Source organism: Nesoenas mayeri (genome assembly GCF_963082525.1).
Source record: "Nesoenas mayeri genome assembly, chromosome: 9".
In the NCBI taxonomy this organism is placed as follows: Eukaryota; Metazoa; Chordata; class Aves; order Columbiformes; family Columbidae; genus Nesoenas; species Nesoenas mayeri.
The window spans coordinates 8,190,086-8,214,426 of record NC_137557.1 but is presented as its reverse complement, the minus strand read 5'-3'; the positions used below and the strand labels follow the sequence as shown (position 1 = coordinate 8,214,426).

Sequence of the window (24,341 nt, the reverse complement as noted above, 5' to 3'; positions counted from 1 at the left end):
ACAGAGTCTGAGAAAGCACAAAAGGCAAATAGTGGGAGAGAAGGTATTGGAAGCAAAAGGGTAAATGCAGAAAATTTGGTTTATAAAAGGAGGATGTGGAAAGAAAAGGTGGCAGGACAGAAGGTTTCTCTTAGCTAGAAGGGAATTGGGCAGAAGCAGAACTTTTTCTTGAAGGTGGTTCAAAAGAACACACTGAGAAGATACAGGGTGGCTGTAATGCCCTCAGCAACCAAAGACCTTTTCTGAATGCTGCCTTGTTATTTTTTACTGCAATGGCAGCCTGTGTTTTACTGTATATAAGCAATCGCACAAAGGTTTTCTTTATAGTCCCAGCTTCAGGTTGGTCTAGGGTAGTGCTGTGATTTGTTTTACCCTTGGTTCAGATGAGACAGCAGCCACATTGTGCTGGGGCCACAGCTTCTGCCTCCAATATGATGATACAATGGAAACTCAACTGGGAAATGGTGCAGACTGTTGTACCGCTGCGGGTTCCTTAAACCCACAACCATGTAGTAAATGCTCCTGTGTCATCCAAAAGTCGTGCCTTGGAAACTCATCAGGTGGCTGAGGCAAAGTTTAACAGTGAAAGTAACTTACAAAAGTGTCACTACATGGGGCAGAGGGAGTTCCCGTGCGCTGCTCTTCAAATCACGGTAACTTCCAGCACGCTTCCTCCCAGATTACTGTCTCCTACCACTGCCGCACTGCAACGAGCGGTTCGATAAAGATGATAATTCTGTGGTTTCTGTCCTTTCTGATTTAGGAAGGTGGCAGTGGATGGTGTGTGATTGATTGCCTCAAGAAGGGGGGCTGGAGAAGAGTGCTGCCCCAGTTTCAGAGCTGGGGGCAGTTTGGAGGGAGGCAGGCAGGGTGGGAGGGAAGAGATTAAAGAAAGTGAGTGTACGGGGTGCTGGTAGAAGGAGGTTATTTCGGGTTGGACTGTGGGCTGGATGAGAGGAGTGTGACCGGGAGCGGGATGGAAGAAGCTAAAATAGGTACGGGTGGGATAAGGGCTGCATGCGTCAGCCCTGCGGGGAGCTGCGGTTTGTCTTGGAGCTAGGGAAGGGAGGTGACAGTGAAGCGTTCAGGCTGTGCGGAGGACGCAGAGCTGGCTGCGGGGGGCGGGAAGGAGCCCCGTGGGCACTGTAGCTGCGCCCAAGGGCAGGGGCAGCGCGGACCAGGCGGTGTGGGAGGAGGGCGCCCGCTTTAACCTGCCTTGTAAACGGGGCTCCGGGAGGAGCGCGGGTGTGCGGAGCCGGTGCCGTGCGGGGATGCGCTGCCCGTGTCGCCGGGGCGGTGCGGGGTGCGCGGTGCGCAGGGGCACGGCCGGGCTGCCGCTCGGTGCGCGCCGAGCGCGGCGGGGCTCGCGCGGGGTGCGCGCCTGCACGCGCGGCGCGCTCCGGGGGGGGGCGGGCGGGCGCGGGCAAGGACCGCACCTGCCGCGCGCGCCCCGCAGATGGCAGCGGCGGGCGCCCCCCGGTGCGCGCGCAGCGGCCGGGGCGGGGCTGCCCCCGCCCTCCCCCCCCCCGCCGCTCCGCGCGGCGCCCCCTGGCGGCCGTGCCTGCTGCTGGCCGTTCCGGGCTCGCGCCCCGCGCTCCCTCGGCCGGTGCCGCGCGGGGCCTGCGCGGCCCTCGCTCCCCCTCCCCGCCCCGGCCGCTCCGGCCGCCGCGGCCTCCCCTCCTCTCCGCCCTCCCATGGATTTCACATAGCGGCCGCCGCCTCCGCCGCCTCCTCCTCCGCCGCTCCATGGCGGCTCCGGCTCCGGCTCCGCGGCCGCCCGGCCTGTGCTGCTGCCGCAAGGGCTCCGCGGCCGGGCCGGAGGCGCCGCCGGCCCCGCCGCCGCCTCCCGAGCCGCCGCCGGACGTGGCGTCCGCCTCCAGCTCGCAGCTCTTCAGCCTCCGCCACCTGCACCTGGGGCTGGAGCTGCGGCCCGAGGCGCGGGCGCTGGCGGGCTGCCTGGTGCTGGAGCTCTGCGCCCTGCGGCCGCAGCCCCGCGCCCTGGTGCTGGACGTGCACCCGGCCCTGCACGTCCTCTCGGCCTCCTACCGCCGTGCGGCGGCGGGGGAAGCGCCCTGCTCCTTCGCCTTCTCGCCCGCCGAGGCCGCCGCCCCGGCCCCGCTGCCCCCGCCGCCCTGCCCGCCGCCGCCGTCGCCGCCGCCGCCCTGCGCGCCTCCGTGCGCCGCCAGCCCGCCCTGCACCGCCACCTTCCTCTCGGCGCCCTGCATCGCCGCCGGACCGCTGCCCTCCGCCGCCGCGCCCCCGGGGGAGCCGCCCGCCAGCCCCCCGCCCGCCGCCGAGCCGCCGCCGCCGCTGCCGCTCTTCGCCCAGCCGCCCTGCGCCGCCTGCCCGCTCGGCTTCAGGGTGGACCCGTTCACCGACTACGGCTCGTCCCTCACCGTGTCCCTGCCCGCCGCCGTCCAGCCGCACCAGCCCTTCCAGATCATCGTCCGCTACACCACGGCCGACGGCCCCGCCGTGAGTATCGGGGACCCGGGAGGTGGGGGGGCAGAGGTGGGGAGGTGAAACAAGAGACTTTCGCCTTTCGCACATCGTTGTGCTCGGCGTTCCTGGCCGTCGGGGAGGCGCCCGGGCCCCGCAGTGAAGGCAGCGGGAGGTATTTCCGTGTCAGCCCCTCCTGTTGTGTTCCCGTCTTGTCCATCCTCGCCTGACAGCTGCCTGCCCGCTCGCCTGCAGCCATCTGTGCGCTGCCCGCGGGAGCGCTCGGCGGTGCCGGTGCCGGTCCTTGCCCGCGGTCCCCAGTGACCCTGGTACCGACCCGGCTGCCCTCCGTTCTCACCCCATTGCCGCAGCCCCAAGGCCGCCCATCCCCGGTCACGATAGGAACGTTGAAGGCTTTTGCCCTTCAAGGGCGCTGCAGTTGCTGTCGAGGAGCACGGACATTCGAAAACTCTTTGCTTTCACTGAATTACTCAGGACAAGTTACGTAATCTGCAAATCCTGGGTTTCCCTGTGGGTTTTGCCCGGTGTTTACAAAAGCAGGCCTTGCGCACCTAGGCTGGTGTTCCAACCAGCCGTGGTCAGGAGCTTTGAGAAGAGCAGAGGGAGATTCCACGTATTCCTACAAGTTAGCTGCTGGAAAAAAAAAAGGATGAGAAATGGCCCCAAACACCCATTTCGCTGTGGCCATGGGAGGTTTCCCTGTCTGCATGAGTTCGCCTTCTTCAGTAGTGACATGCTTTGTGAATTCTGTCACTTCTTTTAAATCCCTGTTATTTAAAAGCACTTTGTTCCTGGCCTTTTAGGTGCTGTCTGGCAGATCTTCTGTTTTCAAGAAGTTGTGATAGTGAAAATGGAAAGTTAGCAGGGATTTCTGTTACTGTATAGTCTGCTCAGCCTAAGAGTTAAACTAACATGGTTTTCATTGTGTGGTTCATGAATCTATTTGCAAAAGGAACAGTTTTTTGAGAGTCTTGCAACTTTGATATTTCTGTCCTGCCTAATGGAATTGACTCTCAGCCTGCAGGTTGCATTGCTCAAAGCCAGTGAGTGTGTGGATCTGTTTGACTGCTACGATGTATTTCACAAGAACAGGAATTGAACCAATTGGTTTCCTGCCAAATAACCCGATAGCAAGTATATGCTAGGGCTTTCCTTGTGAGAGGAAAGTGTTGCTAAATAGAATGAGTTTGTTGGACCTTTTTTTTTTCTCAGTTGAATACTACAACTGAAGCTCACAAAAGTAACCTCATCCTCAGAATGATCTGGCTACACTTAACACACATTAAGATTTTTATTGTCAGAAGTTTCCTTTTAACATACTGCTCCTTCCCTAAAAGTGCAAAAATGAGTTGGAATTCTGGTACTTTCAAAATTCAGATCTACTATTGTTCATTTTCACCTCTGGAGCTCCTGCTTTTAATATTTCCTTGTACAATACTCTGCTGTAGTTTTCCTGCACTGAAGAGGTACGTGGCCGATGTATTTCAGGGCAAGTGGTACTCTCAGGATTTACTTTTTTTCCAGATTTTATGAAGAAAGCTGTTTATTTCATCCACACTATGCCTTGTTTGTGGTGGGAAGGCTTTAAAGCTAATTTGATATTGCTGCATTCCCTATAACCAGCCTGGCTGAGCTGTACCTTCCAAAGTACAGGATAACATCCTTTCCTCCTCTTGAACAAGGTGTTTGATTTTGGGCTGGTCTGTGCTTTCTCCTGGGTTTTGCCTGCCCTGTTGCCAAAGGGGCGGCCTGTGCTGCCATGTCTATGGAGGAGTGATCTCAGATGGAAGATCCGCTTTAGAAATTACCTGAAACCAACTGGAAGGTGCAGGAAGGTGCACTGATTGATGCAATGTTCATTTATTCTCACCTTGCATTAACAAGTTGTCTACTTGGTCCTGCACACAATCCAGCGTGAACGTTACGTATTTGAGGATGCCGAGAGTGGGACATATTTTGCATTCCCTCTCGCTTCCCCTGGATCAGATGTGAACTTGATGTTCTTCATCCTGTTTTTTGAAGTCTTTATTGCACCCTTAATGACCTGTACTGCTTCAGCTGAAATGAAGCTACAAGGGCTGGTGTCAGAGGTGATTGATGGCTGCGGTGTCGGGGGCATGCGCTGCCCTTTTCAGGCGATACTGGAAAGCAGAAGCAGGCGTGCTCACCGACATAAATTGTACCACGTTTCCTTTCTCACTATTGTAGATTTTGGCTGGCAAAATACTTGTCCTCGAGTAGCACCTGTTCCAGCCCTTCACGGTTCAGCATGCTGAACTATTTTTTTTTGGATCTGGAGTCATTTCATGCTATTGTAGCGCTATCTGGCATTGCTGTTTTACAGCCTGGTGTTGCTTTTTAATAAGGATGAGTGACCCCTGTGTGTATAAGTGTGGAATGGTTTATGCTCATGTCTAGTACATTTCCTCGCAGTTCCTTTTCTCTGCACAAGTGAAGCAACTTTACAGTGTTAGACCCCTCTTTTGAAAAAATTCTGCGTTTTTTTTTTGCCTTTCTCTGAATATAATCTTTTTAGGTCAGGGTTTATTTATTTATGTATGAGACCTTTGCCGTACTTGTGGGACCTATGAAACAGTAAATTCATGTTGCAGTGCAGCATGAATGCGTTGGCAGTAAAATCAGCAGTGGAGACAGTAGTCTATTTAAAATTGGAAACCTGTTGCCTCGATATACTTGGTTTGAGCCATCTGGGTGTGTTATTTGACTGTCCCATTATTTCTCATGTGGAGGAAGGAGCCAAGATCTTTCGTTGTTTGATGGACACTGAGAGACAGCTGAGAGATTAAATCTGCCTTTCACAGAGCATTCCAGCTCCCTGTGCTGTTAGGAAGCCATATGCTCGGTACATCAGTTCACTTCAGAAGCAAGACTGCCATAAATGTTGTGTGTCCCGTGGTGTGGGCTGAAGGCACACGCTGATCAGGTGTGGCAGTGACAGGAGTCCTGCTCTTCCTCCCCTTTTTTCGCTCAGCCCGCCCTTCTTGGTCCTGCAAATACTCTTTCATAAGACTTCCCCAGGGAGAAAAATCTGCATCTGTCTCTTACCCGCTGCGTCACAGCTCTGATTTGGCAGCACACGTGTTAACATCAGTGCTGTTTTCTTCCTGTGTCAACCTTAAATGCAAACCCTGCTCTGTGTTCTGGCATAAAAAACCAACAGCATTTCCTCATCTTCAGGATTCAGCAAGGAGAACAGCCCCTTGTTGCAGTGCTGGGATCTTCCCCGTGGATTTGTCCTGGTTCCTCAGTCCTTTGCTCCTGTCACATCCTGCGCCTCTCAGGTGTGCGGTTTAATTTGTCCTCAGATGGAGCAGCCTATTTGTCTAGAGCAGAAGCTGTGGCGTTGCAGCTCTTTTTGGGAGCTCCATCAATAATGCAGGTAGAAACACGGAGAGATTTAAAATTGAAAGAGGCTTAGCTATAATTTCCTTTGTTGTTTGCTGGATTTGGACAAAAGGTTATAATCTAAATCAATAAAAATTACATTATTGGCAGGTGTCTTATAAATTGTGAACTGCTTCGCAGTGTGTGGGCAGGGGGAGACCTGGGCTGCCCGAGCTAAGCAGCAGTTGTTATTAAAATGCGTCATAGAACAGCTGTAATGTGTGAAGCAGCTCTCCTGTATGCATGAAAAACTAGATAAAAATGCTGAGCGTTATGATGATGTTTCTGAAGGGGAGCTCAGGAGGGGTTCGCATGCAGAGCAGATGATGTGGCCCCCAAAAGTGCTCTGTCTGTGGGTGCTGGTCCAGCCCCCGCCCCAGCAGTGCCCTGTGCTCACGCTCCTTTCTGCTTATACTCATTTTCCCCGCTCTGCCCAGCAGCACAGCCTGGTCTATTTATATTACAGATCTATTTATATTGTTTCAGGATAACTTTCATCATTGTTCCAAGTGCATCTGGAAAGAGAGACCAGCTTGCCGTGTAGCTGCAGACATTAGGAAACAGGGGAAAAAAATACTTCATTCTCTGCAAATGTTTTTTCCCTCTTGGCCTGTGGGGTTGGTGCTTCGTTTAACTTCAACCAAATGCCAGATAAAGGGGGAGTGGTTGAAAATAAATGATCCTTAATTTGTGGAGCTTCTTGTAAACAAGAATCAACTTCTCAGTTTCCTTTTGCTTCCTGCTTATGTTTTCTTCCTGCGCTGGTCAGGGAGAGCTTCCCTTTATCTCTGCTCTGAAGACATTGTCTGTCAAGCCTTTTTCCTTCCTACTCTGGTGTTGCAACTTAGGTCTGGTGGTGTCTTGTCTCTGCATTTTCTTTATTAGCCTTTTCTGTCTCTCAAAGGCAAAGGAAACAGAATGTTTTGAAGGTGAGTCTCTGCAGCAGGGACAACGATGCGGGTTGCAAATCTGACTTTTGTGATACGAGCTCAAAGCCACTCATCAGAGGAGTGTTTTTAAAAGCTGGTATTGGGGCAGATCTTTACAAACTTAATTTCTGAGTGGCCTTCCTGGATCGTTAGAAAATTACTACCCTGGATTAAGATGCAGAACTTACCTTTTTCTTTTTTTTTGTGAACGTGTGTTCCGATGTGAATCTTTTAGTTTCAAACTGTGGGTTTTAATGAGACCTGGGTCCCCAGATGCCTTCTGGAGTAGCTGTCTCCATTTCCACAATGTCGTATTGCAGAGAAGGTTTTCATTGCCATGAAATGCAGGTGTGCGTGGAGTGGAAATCTGCAGCTATGAACTGCACCTCAGCAGTGAGCCGGGGATTTGGCAGCGGTTTGCTGAAATGCAGCACGTGGATTTGGATAGTTACACAGCCTTACCCCTCGTGGTGTGAGGGAGGGACAGGTCACGCCGTAAGCATGTTTCTGGCCCAACAGGGTAAGCTTAAAACAAATGCCAATATAAGAATGTTGCTCTGAGATTAACTTCACTTTTAGATAAAGATTTTTAGTATTGTAATGCTTCCCACCTAAAAAAACCACAAACCAACCAACCAAACCAAAACAAACAAAAAAACCCCAACCAACCAACCAAAGAACCCAACAACAACACACCCCAAACATTTGCCAGTGGAAGTGTGAACCTCTGTATGAAGCTGCTGACAGTCCATTTCCTTTCCTTGTCAGTTCACTGATCCCCAGGGGCTGCTGAAGGGGATGGTTTGGGAGAGGAGCGAACTGGGGTCTGTGGAGAAGGGTCTAAAGCATAAATGGAGGAGTAGTTACCTTTATACAGTCCTAGATTTACATTCAGCCCTTTGAATGCAAACGCCAGGCTAATGTGGCCCCTGGTGAAAATGAGTTTGACAGCCCTGGTCTAAAAGCAAGGGAAGAAGATAATGAAGAGTAACCTTATAGGACAGACGGACAGAGAGAAAACTTTGACTTGCAGAACACAGAGAGGTTAACTAGGAGACAGAATTGTAATATGTTGTTAAAACAAGAGCAGACATAGTGCCCAGGCTTCTCTTCTCTAAGTGTTTCATTGCTTGAGGAGCAGAACTGGTATCTGCACTAACTGCTGTTCCCTGAATTCAGATTTATTGGTTGCTTTGATCTAAGAATTCAGCAGACTCAGAAGTTTTATTCCTTCTACTTGACTGTTGCCAAGACTTCAGTGGTTCCAACTTTATTGCAAGTTTCACAATATTTTATATTTTCCATAAAAGTTCAGCTCCCGAGTTCTAGGATTACAAGAAAATCCTTATTTAAAATTGTTCCTACGCTTAAAAGTTGGAGGCGGAGAGCATGGGAAAGCATAAACTTTACATTTGAAGCAGAAAAACCGAGAGACAAATAACCACGCTTTTTTGAATTATTCTTAATCTGTTCTAGTTATTTGCTGGGGGTCTGCCACATGATTTATTTGCTGTTTGATACTGAAAACTGACATGTTCAGCAGTGGTTTTCATTGTGGGCTTTTTTTTTGGGGGGGGGACCACCCAGAATTTCCTTATGCACTCTGTAGAAGTGACCTTCGGTGTTATTGACCAGATGTTTCTTACATACACTGACTTTTTTGCCTGGTGTCAAAGTGTTTGATGCTCCAGCCAGCAGGGCGATGTCAGGGTCACAGATAATGTTGTGTACACTGTTCAGCCTCAGGGTTGGTTTGCTTTTATTTTGTTTTCCAGCCTGTGCTACCTGCCCCCTACTACTCCTGTTGATGTTCACTTAAAACCGTGAAGATATTCAGAGTGCTCCCTCTGAGAAGGTGGTTCTGTGGATGTTTTTTTAGGGGCTCGTTATTAACGAGCAAATCAACACAACAGAAATAGCGAGTGGCTGGAAGATGCTGTGTCGTGTGGCACCGCTCGCTGTTCAGGCAGTGAGAAATTACTCTGAGCAGTCATGGCAAATGAACAGGAGTAGAAAGATGCATTGTTCGAAATGGAAACATGCCCTGTGGCAGGTGTTCGTATGGGGAGCCAAACAGCCCCTCCTTCGCAATCCTCTTGGTTTCGACTTTTGTTTTTTTGGCAGTTCACCCTTGTGATTTTTATCCCTTTCGCTCACCTCTTCTTCGCGTCGTGTCTCGACAGATCTGGTGGCTGGATCCAGAGCTGACGTACGGCAATGCCAAGCCATTTGTCTTCACGCAGGGCCACTCGGTGTGTAACCGGTCTTTCTTCCCCTGCTTTGACACGCCAGCGGTGAAATGCACTTATTCAGCTACTGTCAAGGTAAACAATATGGTTCATGGAGCACTTTGGCTGCTGTTAACTTGTGGAAGTGTAGTTACATTGTGTATGTACGGATGATATAAAATATTAATTGTGACATTTAGTATGATACAAAACTACTGGATATTTTTAGATCCCATTCTGGTGTTTGGGCCAGAATCAGGGTACTGCCACAAAGGCCACTCTGTCGCTTGTCATGCTTGGGTCTTGCCTTCCCTGTACTCAACACTGGAAGAGTAACCATGAAATGGGTAATACGAAAGAGAGAATTTTGCTAGTCACTTCCAGTAGCAGTTATTGGTGATAATACTCAACTGTATTTTATCAGTTCTTGATAGGAAAAAAAACCCCAAAGTTTTATGAAAGCAGCATCAAATGATGTTGCATTTTGTGTAGATGAAATAATTTAATATGTGGGCACTTTTGGGGGAGCTGGCATAAGAACCCATGCAATATAGGAGGAGTAACGTATTTTATTGGCATATTTTCATGGGCTGGGTGGACTGTGGTCTAAAAACCCTGCAGAAATCTTACATTTTATGTTATCTAAATAATTATTTTTAATGTGCATCCTCTTAAGCATAGATTAAAAAACCCAGAGAGTTCTGTGGTGTTGCCATTTATCTGTGATGTTGGTTTTCCAGGCCCCAGCAGGCATACAGGTGTTGATGAGTGCCACCCAAAGTACCTACTTGGAAGAGGAAGGTGTATATCAGTTTTACATGGAATATCCCGTTCCTGCCTACCTTGTGGCCCTGGTGGCAGGAGACCTTATCCATGCAGACATAGGTCCCAGGTGAGATATGCAGTGAGTTGATCTGTGTTTCGTGTGTCTGTGCAGTGCTTCAGGTTTACAAGTGGTGAATACTTTGAGTTGTGGATAAAGGAGCAGTTGGGACCGTGAGCTGTGAGCGTTCGGAGTTTGCGGTTCATTGGAGTGTAAAGAGCTGCGTGGCACTGCACTGGCAGAGATGTTTTCCTCTTTCATAAATGTTGCTTCTTGTCTCCTGCACTCATTACAGCTACTTGCCTCATTGCCTTAGGGTGGTTTAAGACATCTTTGATTCTCCCTTCTCATGCATCCATTGAGTAGTAGCGTAAGGAAGGCCTGAGTCTGGTGTGAGACCTCTTAGCACTATTACCATACATGGAAGTGTGGCGAGAACTCAGGCTATTTTTTCTAAGAGATAATTCAGTTTGCTGAAGCATCACCTGATGTTTTCTGTTTCCTGACAGGAGCAGAGTGTGGGCAGAGCCTTGCCTGCTGCCAACAGCCATCAGCAAGCTTTCTGGCATGGTTGAGCGCTGGCTGACTGCTGCCGAGAGCCTGTATGGCCCATATATATGGGGAAGGTGAGTTTAATGAGTCTCCAAGGAATGGGAACAAAATAAAAGCATCTTGAGAAATCATGGTGGTTTCTCCCTGCACTAGCAGTAGCAGGACAATGAGCCTCTCCAGTGGCAGCACCGCAGTGATTGGAAACAAACTGTGGAGTTTTGTCTCTGCAAGCGGCAGAGAGGAGCACGGGGGTGGTTTGCCTGGTATGGTGGGCAGGACTAGGGGTTTCTAAACAGTGCGTCTTCCCTGAGGAGTGAAAGGTTTTCATACTAGAGTGTTTTGTGAGGCAAGTCCAACATTGGGCTGCACACCATTTAAAATATATGGCAGTTCTATTGTCTTATTTATTTTCACATATGGTACTTGACATGTGATGCATTTATTGTGGTATCCTGAGGATGCTGAAAACCTAACTCAGTACAGACTCTTTGAGAGTCCTCGTCCCTAAACCCAACATTAATAGTTTTGGAAGTTAAGCTTGATTATGTATTAAAAGACGTTTTTGAGAGAATGCTTTCATTCTTTGGATAGGAGAAAATGTTTAGAAATTTCTTTGCTAAAGGTAACCAGGAAGAATGTGATGGTGTTGTTAACTTGGAAAATGTTGCTTGAAATAATCTGAGAACATGGCCTGGTGTGCCAGTGTTGATCATTGGTGGAGAAATTTAGAAAGTTAAGTTCTGAAGCAGACAGAATAGAGTAATTTTGCTGACACTGCAGGTACCCAGGATCAATTAATTCACTCAGTAGCTTCCCAGCCTCCCTTTTTCCTGGGAACTTCTTGGGATTCAACACTGTATATGTGGTAGTGTAAGTGGAGTAAGTGGTAGTGGTAGTGTAAGTGGTTCTGGCTCTCAGATGCTTCTGGGAAGTGCTGGATCTGCTGCAGATGAAAAGACTGTCTAGTCTTACATCCAAACATGAGCAGGTCCTTCGCCAACAGAATAAACTCTGTGATCCCCTGATCAGAAGATTCAGGCACCCCTGGTCTAGAAAGTGCATTTTTGAACTCAGAAAAAACTCTCATAAGACCCTTCCCTAAGGAAACAAAAATTTTTGGTTGTTTTTTTTTTTTAAATAGCTGTAATTTACATATCTTCTCTCTTCTCCCTAATTTTAGATATGACATTGTTTTTCTTCCTCCATCCTTCCCTATTGTTGCCATGGAAAACCCGTGCCTGACCTTCATCATCTCTTCCATTCTGGAGAGCGATGAGTTTCTGATCATCGATGTCATTCACGAGGTCGCCCACAGCTGGTTTGGAAACGCCGTCACCAACGCTACCTGGGAGGAGATGTGGCTGAGCGAGGGGCTGGCCACGTACGCTCAGCGCCGGATCACCACCGAGACCTACGGTACAGCTGCAGAAGTGTTTTTCTTCATATATCTAACCAATAGTTGAGAGTTGGCTGCATAGAGTATTTGCCTTGCGAGCTCAAAGTCTGTGGGGAGCGGGTTTTCTTTTCTATTTGTGGAATACGCCTCACGCTGTGCAGTGAACGTCTTGGATGCTTGGAGTCTGGTGTTGGCTTTGGGTGGAATCAATTCCTGATGCGGCAATAGGGGCGTTGAACGAGGTGTGTTAGCGCAGCCTCGTAAGGATGTTTGTAGGAACTTTGGAGCTGCTCTTGGCTCCCAGTTCATCTATCAAAGCAAGGTGAGCAGAGAATGACTCGGAGAAAGGTGTAAGAAATCTTACCGTGATTATATTGTGAAATAACTATCCTCTGAACAAGTGTATTTCTAATCCTCATCACTTAGTAGCTACCTACTGTTGGAAAGGATGATGGCAATAGCACTTAGGAAACAAGCGCACGCATTGCGCAGCTTCTCTATTTGCTTGAGTTTTCCTGGAGAACTGTACAGAATTGTACAGCCCTGCCTTTGCTTATATGAGTGAATTCACAGGTCAGTTGTGTAGTACTATCTTTAGAATATGTAAGTAGTAAATAATTTTTATCACTTTTCAGTTTAATTGGATTTTTATTGAAGTGAACAATGGGAACATACACTTCTCTAGTTTGTCCTCTTGAGAGCCTGTACCATGTGTATTCTCACACGTCCGCTGTAAACAGTCTTGGAAAAATTCCTGGAGATGTTGGCAGCAAGACTGTTTAGGAGGATGCCTTTGGTTTTATTCATGTATATGGGTTTTGGAGATGAGCTGATGATAATGAAGTTTAGGGGAAGAAGCTCTCTGAGCATATATGGAGATGTTACAATCTATAGATCTTTGAAAGCTCTTTTATGTTGATTAATTCTTAGTGGTTAGAATTGTTCTTAAGAGTTATGTTCTGCATGGCAATGATATAAATAGGTCCGAAGATACTGACCTGTTCTCTACCACATCTAGGTCTGTCCCTCTGACATAGGACAAGATCTTTGCTGATTTTGGTCTATTCTCTTGAAATTTAGAACTGGTTGTTTCAAAAATCAATTGTTTAGGAAACTAATAAATGCCTTTCCCTGGACCGTTCTTTAGTAAGCTCTTTTTGCATTCTGTTTTGTTTCTAGGACAAAATTCTGATCTAAAACTTGCCATTTCTGATGTAATTTCTGGAGTATTTTCTGCTATTAATAAAAAGGCGTCTTTGTGATGACATTGTTTACAGAAATTGGAGTCCACTGGCTACCACACCTCTTGGATCTTGCTTAATCCTCCTCCCTGTAGCTTGAAGTAATTGCTGTTAACGCTGGCTGTCCTGGTTCTTGCTTTCCCCTGTGAAGCACATCTGCCCCTTTCTCTGCCGGGACAGGTTCTTCTGTTCCAAATACATCCTGGTTCTTAATTCTCATTTTGCTTATATCACATTCCCATGTATGAACGTCAAGACTCTGAGATTGTAACAAGCCCTGTTGTTGAAGACTTAGCCAAGAAAGCTGAAGTGTTAATAGTGCTGGATGTTAACTGTCTTCTGAATCTGAAAATCCATTTTCCGCAGCTTTGTACCTCTGCAAGGTGTAGGAAAGACCTCTTGACCTGCCAGTGTAATACAGGTAGTTTGGCTTGAGAGCACGGAACCCTCTACACTGCACTTAGAAGAGAAAGAGTAGTCTACTCAGTTCCAGCTGTAAAAAGTCCTAATGAGTGGAAGGTGAAAACTTGATGATACAATGTGGGTAGGGAGCTAGATAAAGCTTCAAAAAGATCCACAGGATCTGTATTATATCAACTAAATCTAATGCTTTTCTATTTTCACCCAAGAGGTGACATTCTCTTAATAATATCCTTGGCAGTGAGTGTGGAATCGCGTGTCTGTTCTTTCTGTCAGTGGCATTACTTTTTTGTAGCACTTGACTGCTCCTTGAAAGTTACTTGTACAGTACATATTCCAGTGCTGCTTTGCTTATCTTGCAAGAACTGATCAGATGATGTCAGGGATGTAAACTTTAGCATACTTTTCGTGCTGCTTTGTTTTTCAGATCAGCCTGCCACGTAATCAGAATGAGTGAATGCAGTGGTTTAGGTTCTGACTTTCATTACAAATTGCAAAGGTGTTTGCACTTGAGTTTCTCCGCCGTTACATCACTGTGATTGTCTCTTGCTGTTGCTGTGTTTTTTACACCTTCAGTAGCTTTTATTTTGTACCTGTGCCAGTTCTGCACAGCTCAGGTTTTGCAAGTCATTTTCCCACAACTAACATACCTTTTTCTGGGGTAGGAGCTGCCTTCACGTGTTTGGAGACTGCATTTCGCCTTGATGCTCTCCACAGACAGATGAAGCTCCTTGGAGAAGACAACCCGGTCAGCAAGCTTCAGGTTAAACTGGAGCCAGGTATTGCTTTTGGCTGAAGCTGCTGTACATAGAATTTATTTATATCGATGCTGGAATATAGGCCAAAAAAGACTGTTTTTTAAAATAGCCTTTATAAAAGAAAGAAAAAATAAATACTGGCTTGTAAATAAGTCTTAAAGTAAAAAAAGAAACTTGCCTTGAAGTTTTCTTCAAAGTTGGCTAATTCATCTTTATAAATATTGTTCTGTTTAAGAACAGAACAGACTTACTGGGCAGAAACAGAGTGTGAAAAAACGCCTTGCAAGCTGTGTGGTTTTGAGCTTCTGAATATGTAAAATAAAGTAGTTTGTAATTAAAATATTTGGAAACATCAAATAAAATCCCATGCTGTTAAATGTTCCTCTTTTATGTGTTGATGTAAGAACTATGTGTGCATAGGCATACAGATAAACGTAGGTACCTGCCCTCCTGCTGAGCGAGCTGTGCGGGGGCGGTTTGGGTGTCCCCTGAGCCAGGTGCACATCTGCATTCAGCTCTGTGTATCTTCATTGAGTTCTCGAGTTCTGTCATTGCCATTGGAGCTGTGAAGCAGTCTTCAATCTCAACGATATTTAAAACAACCTAGAATATGATATTGGAACCAAATGGAATGGAAAAGCATGTGTTGGAAGTCTTGGAAGAGGACTAAGGACTGTCTTTTAAAGGTCCCTTCCAACCCAAACTATTCTATGATTTGATTATTACCTTATCTTGATATCTTTAAAAAATTGTGGTATGGTGATTCCTCAAGTTTGGCACTACAGATAAAAAAAAGGATTTGTCTGCAAATTCAGGTGTGTTTTCAGTGACCTCTAATTTGAAGTGATTTGTTCAACTGGGAATTAATACTTAGCTTACAATTATTTAATTTTTTTCCACCTGTATGTTTGGACTGTTTCCATTTAATTTACTTTTGTAAATTAAATGTACTGACAACAGGCTTGGGTTTTGTTTTTGTTTTAAGTCACTGCATCTCGACTCAGTGATCTCTAAGGGGTTTGTATACTTGGAATGGTTGGGAATGAATGTTCTCAATAGAGTGTCTTGTAACGCTGTTGTCTTCTCCTTTCAGGTGTAAACCCTAGTAATTTAATGAACCTCTTCACCTATGAGAAAGGCTACTGCTTTGTTTACTACCTGTCTCAGCTCTGCGGTGACCCAAGACACTTTGACTCCTTCCTAAGAGTGAGTGTGAATAAACACGTATTTTTCTTCAGATTTAGAGTTGCTTTTTTTTCCACTGTGGCTAATTGATAGGGCTAAAGTTGAATAAAGTGTGTGAGCTGAAAGAATGGTGTGAGCCCATCTGTATGGTTCTTTCTATGTGTGACAAGTTTTTCTTGAGATTTCTCTGAAGTAAATGTGCTCATGCTCTTCTTTCACCTCAGATTCTGAGCTTATGATGTGCCAAATACAGAGTAGTAGTGGTTTTTGTTACCTCTCGTCTGTGCTCCAAATAATTGGAAAGCTGTTCCAGCATAGATTATCTATGACTGGAATAATGTGACCTCATTCGCTACTAAACAGTAACACCTTGTGGTTTTTTTAGCCAGGGTGACAAAGTGTGGCTTCCTGCGTTGTGGGAGGTTTGGTGTCTTGGAGCATATTTGCAAAACTTATAGAAAATTGTCATCTCTTGACTTGTTTCTGAAACGTGACACGGCTCATTACTCTTTCTTTTTGCTGCATGCATGTTGTTTTCATCTCTTCTTCCCATCCATCCTCCATTCCATCTTTCCCTGATCTATCATTATGTAAGTGTGACTTTAGCCGGTAATCTGTCGGTGGATCTGTCAGGACCAGCTGTGTTCTGACTTTTCACCAGTGTCAAGTACGAGGAAACCTTCCTGCCCTTGGTGTGTTAACCTGTCTGTGATCTGTACCTGAAAAGAAACTACCCAGCTGTCAATGTATTTGCAGCTACCCATTCTTTTTATTATGGTGTGTTCCTCATCTGGGGGAGGAGGGAGAATATTTTTCTTGATTTTTATTTATTATTTTTTTTAAAAAACCTTCCAAACACTTGTTCTCACTCTTCCATTTCTATTCTTTTATTGCATGCAGTAGCTGTTCATCAAAAGGAAGCTGTCTTTCTCTTAAATATAATTTATCCCTTTTACTCTTTCAGGCCTACATTGAGAAGTACAAATTTACCAGTGTTGTGGCTCAAGATCTTCTGGATTCCTTCCTGAATTTTTTTCCAGAGCTGAAAGAGCAATGTGTTGAGAACAAAGCAGGTAGGAAGTTTACTTGATTAACTGTAAATAGACACTGTAGAAAATCTGCATGATAAATGTTGTGCTTGGCTTGGAGGACGCATAAGAACATGCTGAGGCAAACAAACCCCTTCGGCAACAGCCAGATGTTTGTGATAGAAATGGTTGTGGTGATTTACTGTTACAGCCTCCGTGTGAGGGAATGAGAATGTCTTAAATTGCTGACAATGTTGGCATCAATCAGCTGGGTGGCTGTTGGTTACCTTTCTCATTAGCTTATATTTCACACTGCAGACAGAATGATCAGTGCATGAGAGATTTACATTGTGCTGAAATGCAAGGAAAAGGTGAACGTTCTTTGAAATTTCATGTATTTTAATTACAGGAAACACGCTTTGAGAACTGTTAACTTTTGCCAAGATCCTATCCATGCATATAAAATCTCTTCCATAATGTTTCACCCTCTCTTATGTCCCCTATTTATAGCTTTTGGTGGATTTATGAAAGGTCTGTAATTTACTGGGTGCTTATTAGCTCACTTGCTTAAAGAAATTAGACTAATGTTATTCTGCCACGTGTCCATCCTTGCAAATAATTGGTGAAGCCCTCGGTCAGTTTGAAGCAGACTGGGAGTGGAGCGCAGCTCGTGGGACAGCAGCTCCCCACAGGCTCTGTGGAACCTGCCTGTGGAGAGATGTGGACGAGTGGTCCTACTGTGGGAAAAGCTGCAGCGTGAGCTCAGCTGTTGCGTGTTTTATTTGGCCCGCTGGTTGGCTTATGAGGTAACCACAGCACGGGGGAACCTGTGCCTGGCTGCAGTTCAAGGGATGCAAGAGAGAGGAGCTTTAGGGTCGATGGTATAGAATAGGAGGTATTGCCAAGGGTTAGGAAAGTGCTGGGGTGATAAAGGGTCAGAGGGGCTCTGTTGGAAACCAGGCTCTGTTCTCTCTGTCACTTGTGGAGAAACTTTTGTTATAGTGTGTATATATATATCTCTCTCTCTATATATATATATATTATCTAGTACATAGTGTGTATATATATATATATATATAGGATAAAAAAGGTAAAATTGCTTGGTTTTGATTGTGGGCAGGAGGAGTTTAGTCAGCCCTCTCAGATTGCTTTTTTTTTTTTCTTTACAAAGCAGATTTTCCCCATATTGTTCAGTCTTCCTCAAAATTCTGAGAAGCAGAAATACATGCACGAAAAAAATTGTTTATATTAGAACACAGTTCGATCACAGATACTTGTTAGCCTGGCTGCCTTACAAGCGTGCGTGTTTCTTGTACTTACTATAATGTTGAGCTCTAGAAAACGCGTGGTTAAATTTGGCAGAGATGTTGCTGGCTCTCTTCCAGATGTAGCGTAGGCTGGCCTGATGTGACTGCTGAGACTGTTACCTTCCTGTAACTATAGGTTGGTCTGATTTGCTATGGTTAGAACCTCTCTTAACTGTGCTAGAAGCAGTCCTGAAACTGGAGCCAGCCAAGCCACCTGCAGAGACCCCATCTCGACACTTTTGGTGCTCCTCATTGCAGGACTGGAGTTTGAACGTTGGCTCAATGCTACAGGACCTCCGCTAGCTGAGCCAGACTTATCTCAGGGATCCAGTCTGACCAAACCAGTGGAGACGCTCTTCAAACTCTGGACCACAGAGCCTCTGGACTCTGCTGCTGCTGCCAGCAGTGCTGACCTCACTAAATGGAGAACCTTCCAAACCGTGCTTTTCTTGGACAGATTGCTTGATGGGTCACCGCTGCCACATGGTGAGTACTCTATCATGATGGTAGGAAAGTACCGCTGGAGTAATTAAATGAATTCTAGAGAGCCGAACCCTCATTGACCTTGTCGTTCACATAAAGTCAGGTTGGACAGGGTTCTGAGCAACCTGACCTAGTGAAAGATGCCCCTGCCCGTGACAGGTGGGTTGGACTAGATGATCTTCAAAAGCCCTTTCCAACCCAAACCATCCTATGATTGTGGGATTTTATGATTCATTATTCTCTGACGACCCTCAAACTTGACAAAGTAGGTCATAGTTCTTTCTCGGTGTATGTGCTCTCTTTAGAGGTGATAAAAAAGCTTTCGGAATGTTACTCCTCTCAGCTGGACTCCATGAATGCAGAAATCCGTATCCGCTGGTTGCAGATTGTAGTCCGAAATGACTATTATCCAGACCTTTACAAAGTCCGTCGCTTCTTGGAAAACCAGGTACTAACTGCTGGATTAAAATCACTGCACCTCTCAGTGCATGAGACATGTGCATGAGACATGCGACGTGAAAGACCTTGGAACTTCTGCTTCCTGGCCAAGTGTAGACCAGGTGTGTTGCGAAGGGGCCGAGCATGGCTCACCTGCTAGTGGGTGGGGAGGAATGGGCAGATGTCATTTGAAATGCCTACAGATCATCTCTGCTTTCCTAGTCAAACTCGATACCCTTGTCCCAGCTCTGCCCAGTACACTTTTTGTGTTGCTTTGTAGCAGCCCTGGCTTTTCTAGACCAGAAACTTTCACACTACTAAATCCTGTGGTTGCTTGAATATTTACACCCCGAGCAAGACTAGGGCTCACCGAATTCCTTTCAGTAGCTTTCATTGTGCAGGAGCAAAAGGTTAATTCATGTGTTCACTGTGGCCTCTTCTCCTTGGCCTTTTAAAGAGTTCTGTTATATGTGGAAATAGCTCAGCCTTAGAGAGCAAATGCTTTTTAATTATCATTCATAAAAATCTTTGCATTAAACTGTTTTAGAAGAGACTCTCCAGACTTTTGAAGAAATGTGTTGCTTGTCTCCAGTCTGAAGTCATTCAGGGCTGTTGGATTGTAGCTGAACCTCTTGACTTTCATTGGAGTGATATTATCCAGTTTTCCTTTCTTTGCAGATGTCTCGGATGTACACAATTCCACTTTATGAGGACCTTTGCACTGGCACCCTCAGGTCTTTTGCCTTAGAAATTTTTTACCAGACCCAAAACCAGCTGCACCCCAATTTGCGGAAAACCATCCAACAGATCTTATCCCAGGGCTTGACCCCCCTTCCTGCCATAGACACTACAGCAGTCGCTACAGACACACCGGCAATGCTGCTTGAGGACAAAGTCTCAGAGGCCACAAACGGTGCCATTTCACTCAGGGATGTTAATGTGTCTGCCTAGATCACCAGCTCATGCCAGCCGTGAAGCTTGAAAATGGGGACAGGAGCAGAGGGAAGATACCGAGCACCGCCTCCTCCCCTCAGCCCTGCAGCTGCGGTGTGCTGTTGTAACTGGATTTCTCCCCCAAAACACAAAGCAAATGTGCCTTCAAGTATCCAGCGTGTGACACTGCCAGGTTTCAGAGATCTCCTTCAGCTGTGGGGTGGATATTTTGATTTAGTTTGTGTTGGACAGGGATGCCTGGGCAATTGCTTCTCCATGGAAAGCGGATAGTTCCCTTTCCTGAGGCTCCTCTGGATGGTTTCTCCAAGTTTGTTGGTTGGTGGCTTGTTTTATTTTCCTTTTTTTCCTTGTCTGAGGCCACTGAGGCATGTCCTACTTGCTGTATATGTTGCTGGGGAGCATCTGTGTGTCAAGCTGCCATTAACCTGATATTTGGGCTGAAGTTCTTCAAAGGAGAGACTCAGGAATTGTCAGTGGCAGCAAACATGTTTTCATGTTATGCTCCTTACTGTCACAGAGGTATTGTGATTCGGGAGGAAGGGGACTAATGCTTAAAGAATTAAGAAACTAATTTTAAATAGCTCCTATTCCCCTCTGCCCTCAGGTGGCTAAATAATAATTATGCTTTTTATATATATATATATATATATATATAAATGAGCAGGGAAACCTTATGATGGATTTGAAATCCTGTAGTTAACCCTATCCTCAGTTTTCCCTTTGCACTCAATGGGACAAGCAATAAAAAACGTGTGGGCTTGAATTTTCAAAAAACTTAAATTTAGGTGCCTAAATGCCATCAATTCTGGTACTAGCTGGATGCCTAAATCTTTTTAACTGTTTTGACAAGTCTAGCTGCAGCCTTTGCTAGTGTGTTAGGATGTGTAGCACGTGTGTTTGTCAGATGCACCATGTGTCTTCTGTCCTTTTGGAAGAATTAACAGGACCTTTAATTTAATTTTTTTTAAAAGATCCCGAGCAAATAGTGGGCCTGTAAGTCAGTCACGGAGATATCCATGCTAAAATTTTGCTGCCTTGAATAACATCTGCCTGAATAACAGTTGCCCTATCGTATGATACTCTGAGGGGATCGCCCTCTTTCTTGCTGTGAAACTTTTAAGCCCCGCTTTACCCACGTCTGTCTTTTGACCGGTGGTGGTGGTGGTAAGATGCCGTTCCATTCACACAGCATGCTGTTTCTCTTGGTCGCTGGCCGGGCACACAGGATGGGGACATGTCCTCTTCTGTCTGCGCCGTTCGGTCTCAGGAACCCGAGGGCGAACCTCGCTGGGTGTCGCAGAGCACGGGCGATGGACGGTTCAGACTCTGTCCCAGGAAGCATCTCGGAGCTGATTTATCACCAGGATACAGGACTAGTTTGAATAAAAGGTGAAACATTTGGAAGAGGCTCAGCTAAAGGAATTGTGAGAGAGAACCTATTGCATAATTTGGAGCAGATTTTAGCCCTGCCATGGGATCTACGTAGAACAGAAAAAGGGGGAATTTGGGAGAATATTTTTTCACCAAAAGAATCTGTTTACACCCATGTGTGGATGGGGACTTAGGTGCTGTTACTGGATCTGCGTTTTCTGGCTTTAAATTCATTTGGACATCACCATCGCCTTAGCCTGGGCTGAACTGGGATAAAGCAATAATAATCTCAGGCCTCCGTAGTGCTTCATTCGTTTTTGAAACGGGCCATCAGCATTGTTGGTCTTCAGAACTCCAGGCTCTGCTCTTTGCTCTTTGAATGGGGTTACTTTTCTCGTTCTATTTTGTTTTCCCAGGAAAGATGGAGAATGATGTTTTCTGCACAAATCTCTTTCCTTTTTATCGGTTGTTCTACGGAAGGAGGTTTGTGCAAGCTGACTTTGCGCTTCCCGAGTTGCCGCTGTTGGTGCTGTGTCCCCTGGACCCGCTGCCAGCGGCAGCCTGGCCACAACCGGCAACCACGAGCATCTTCTGGAATCACAGGCCTCTGTTTTAACACGTTTTATTTTGTAGGAGAATGTATGTGACCCTGGTGGGAATTTCTAATTTACATGGATGCCTTATTGATGACTGTCAAATTAAACTAAGCTTTGTGACAAGTTTAGCCTTTTGGGCCGTTTTTCAGTGTCCTTGCTGTTATAGATGTGTGGAGGAGCTAACTTGGTATGTTGTCTTTGTTTTGTCCTTTTCTGGAGTGCAGCATAGAGGGAGTTAGGAAGTAATTTAAAAGCTGCGCAGTGAGAAGTTGGATAAGTGGCAAAAGCAAATAATCAAAAGTAAATATTATCTGTTGTTAGTAAAACTGACTGAAATTCATGGGATCAGCTGTGTGTTTGCATATCCATGCAGGGAAACGGTGGCTGAACCTAACAGACTTATTCTGATTAAAGAACACAAGATTTAAGTGCGCATTTCTCCTCTCATCCCTGTGAGATCCCATAGATGACTATTTTCATAAGACTTGTTCTCTGAAACACAGAAACAAAGCAAGATTTATTCAGAGTATTCCAAGCATCCTTCTTCAGGTACTTTTGCTCCTCCTTTGAGCAACAAGTGCGGAAGAGGCAAAAAATTGGCAGCAAGTTTGTGGAGATAAGCCTTTCTTTGTTGATGCAAATGAAATTAATGCTGCGGGCTACTTTCTGCCTCAATTTGTAGTAGACTTCACATTGACAGGAAAATTAGACTGAGATTAAATAGAAACTATCTATTTGCCTTATCTTCGGTACATTCATTTCTGATGTGTTAAAGTAAGATTAGTACACCAAATCAGTTTTATTTAAGCAGATGCCAAGAAACAGGGTTGTCTTCCTTATTTTGCAAATGAAAGTTATTGCGTTATTTCATCGCAGCCGTGAGCAGGGTGACATGGGATCCAGAAATATAATTTGTGGAAAAGTTTTGAAGAGCCAAATCCTTTAATAAAATAGAATATTACTAACTTAATGTGGCCATGAAATGCTAAAAAATTGGTTAGTACATTCAGTATATATATATTTTTTTGCTACACATGTTACTCTGTTAAACTTGTATTAGTAATTTACATTGCAGCATCCTAACCACGCACTTCATCAACCGAGAACAATTCTAGCGAACACCCCAAACATTCTCATTTAAGCACAATTGCCTCGTGTTCTCGCACTGCAGTGACCTTGGCCGTTGCCTTTTTTGGATAATACAGGACCTTCTGTACATCTGTACTGATTGCACAATTCACTTAGGTCAAGTACACTTCTTCAGTCTGCTCTCCCTGTTTGCGTTTGTCCAATGATAAAACAACGCAGTACACTCAACACTTAGGACACTTGTTTCCACACTTTTTACTATAGATTGATAGAAGCTTAAAGTCATTATGACCACAACATCAGACTTTGCTTATAAACTAAATCACAGTAGGAATCACAGTGTGAGATTTATCGAGCCACTATCCTCTAAGACACAGAATTACTTTTCTTTTGTGAGGACTCAGTTTAAATGGCACTAACTTTGTTGAAGCCCCAGGTAATTTGTTGTAGCTTTTGATTAGATACACTTCTGAAACTGCATACCTAACTTCCAGTTTGGATTTGTCTAATTTCAGCTTCCAGCTCTGGAAGCTTCTGGTTTGTTTGTGAAACATAAACTGCTTACTGTGATTAACCTCCTTACCATGTAAGTAGCCCTTGATTCTTGGAAAAAACAGCTTGAGTTGTTTGGTCCTTGCAAGGTATGTTTTCCACAGTTCATGTGTTGCTTTAGTTCACGGTGGAGCATGATGTTTCAGCATCTTTTTAAAGTGGAGATTGCCAGAACTGCACATTATTTCTCAAAAAGTACCTCAAATGCTGCTGTGTATTCTGCACCAACTTAAAAAGACTTTTTAAATTAATATTGTGGATTTATCTTGTTTTTTTCACTAATTACTGAAGTAATTTGGGCACCAGTTAGGTCATGCCTTCCATGGGCATGGCAGCCCTTTCTTTTCCAGATACAGGGGTGTAGAGAAAAGTTTTTCATACTCTGGAGGTGACTTTCATTTGATTCTGCACTGGCTGGTTGCATTAAATGATTGAGCCTCTGTGAACACCTCCCCTCATCTGTGTGTGCACCTTCCGCACTGGAAAACTCAAGTCTTACACCTCTGATTTCTTGTCAAGAGAATTAGGATTATGTTGAACATAGTGCACTCTGTGCCTCACAAGGAAGAGATACAAGAAATGACATTAATGGGTATTGCACAGCCTTTGATCCTTTTCCAAAAGGAACTTACTGAGATGCAGGGTTTTGAGGAAGGGTGGGAGATGATGGGAAAGGGGAGGACATGGGTTGATCTTCATGCTCCCGTGATTTGGTGGAAAGTGTCACTGGGAGTAAGCCATGTAATAATAATTGGTTGACATTCTGTGTATGAGCTAGGGAAGCATCATCTTTGTGCACAGTTTTAATCTTGGCTTCTTGTACCAGCTGTTGTGCTGTGGTAGCCAGCATGGAGGTTGGGAGCTGTGCTCTTCCTCTGGCTGTGTCTTCCTCCAGCAGGGAGATCTTTATCCAGCAGCAGGAGTGTTCCTCAGGCCGAGCCATTCTTTTTCTGGAAGAAGATTGACTCTGTCTTCCCAGTAGCTGAAGAGAGCGCTGTGATACCAGGCTGCTTCTGGCTGGCTGATGAAAACCATCAGACTTCTTTCCTACCACGCTTTTCTGAGCATAAACCCCAGGTATTCCTTCCAAAATCTCCCTTCAGCAAAATGACGTTCTGTGCTGTTC

The 24,341-nt window shown here is 45.6% G+C and overlaps 1 protein-coding gene across 4 annotated transcripts; it reads left to right on the top strand.

The window, feature by feature from the left end:
- Positions 1-1,661: 1,661 nt before the first annotated feature.
- RNPEPL1 (arginyl aminopeptidase like 1) lies at positions 1,662-23,380 on the top strand. 4 transcript variants are annotated; one of them, XM_080349364.1, is made up of 12 exons: positions 1,662-2,475; positions 8,978-9,118; positions 9,763-9,914; positions 10,358-10,471; positions 11,578-11,813; positions 14,120-14,233; positions 15,306-15,418; positions 16,362-16,470; positions 17,991-18,218; positions 18,521-18,663; positions 19,332-22,123; positions 23,179-23,380. In XM_080349364.1, exons 1-11 carry the CDS (start codon positions 1,747-1,749, stop codon positions 19,602-19,604), a joined length of 2,352 nt encoding a protein of 783 aa, XP_080205490.1. In that variant the 5' UTR covers positions 1,662-1,746; the 3' UTR covers positions 19,605-22,123; positions 23,179-23,380. The 4 variants fall into 4 exon arrangements, with proteins under 4 accessions (XP_080205490.1, XP_080205489.1, XP_080205491.1 ...); XM_080349363.1 differs by having other exon boundaries at positions 10,355-10,471; XM_080349365.1 differs by lacking the exon at positions 23,179-23,380 and having other exon boundaries at positions 10,355-10,471; positions 19,315-19,526.
- The last annotated feature ends 961 nt before the right edge of the window (positions 23,381-24,341 follow it).

Bases quoted from the DNA above. Each gene is read 5' to 3' on its own strand.
- RNPEPL1 (XM_080349363.1), top strand. From the start codon at position 1,747: ATGGCGGCTCCGGCTCCGGCTCCGCGGCCGCCCGGCCTGTGCTGCTGC. The intron at 10,472-11,577 runs GTGAGTTTAATG...CCCTAATTTTAG, and splicing joins GGCCCATATATATGGGGAAG to ATATGACATTGTTTTTCTTC. The intron at 18,219-18,520 runs GTGAGTACTCTA...TGCTCTCTTTAG, and splicing joins TGGGTCACCGCTGCCACATG to AGGTGATAAAAAAGCTTTCG.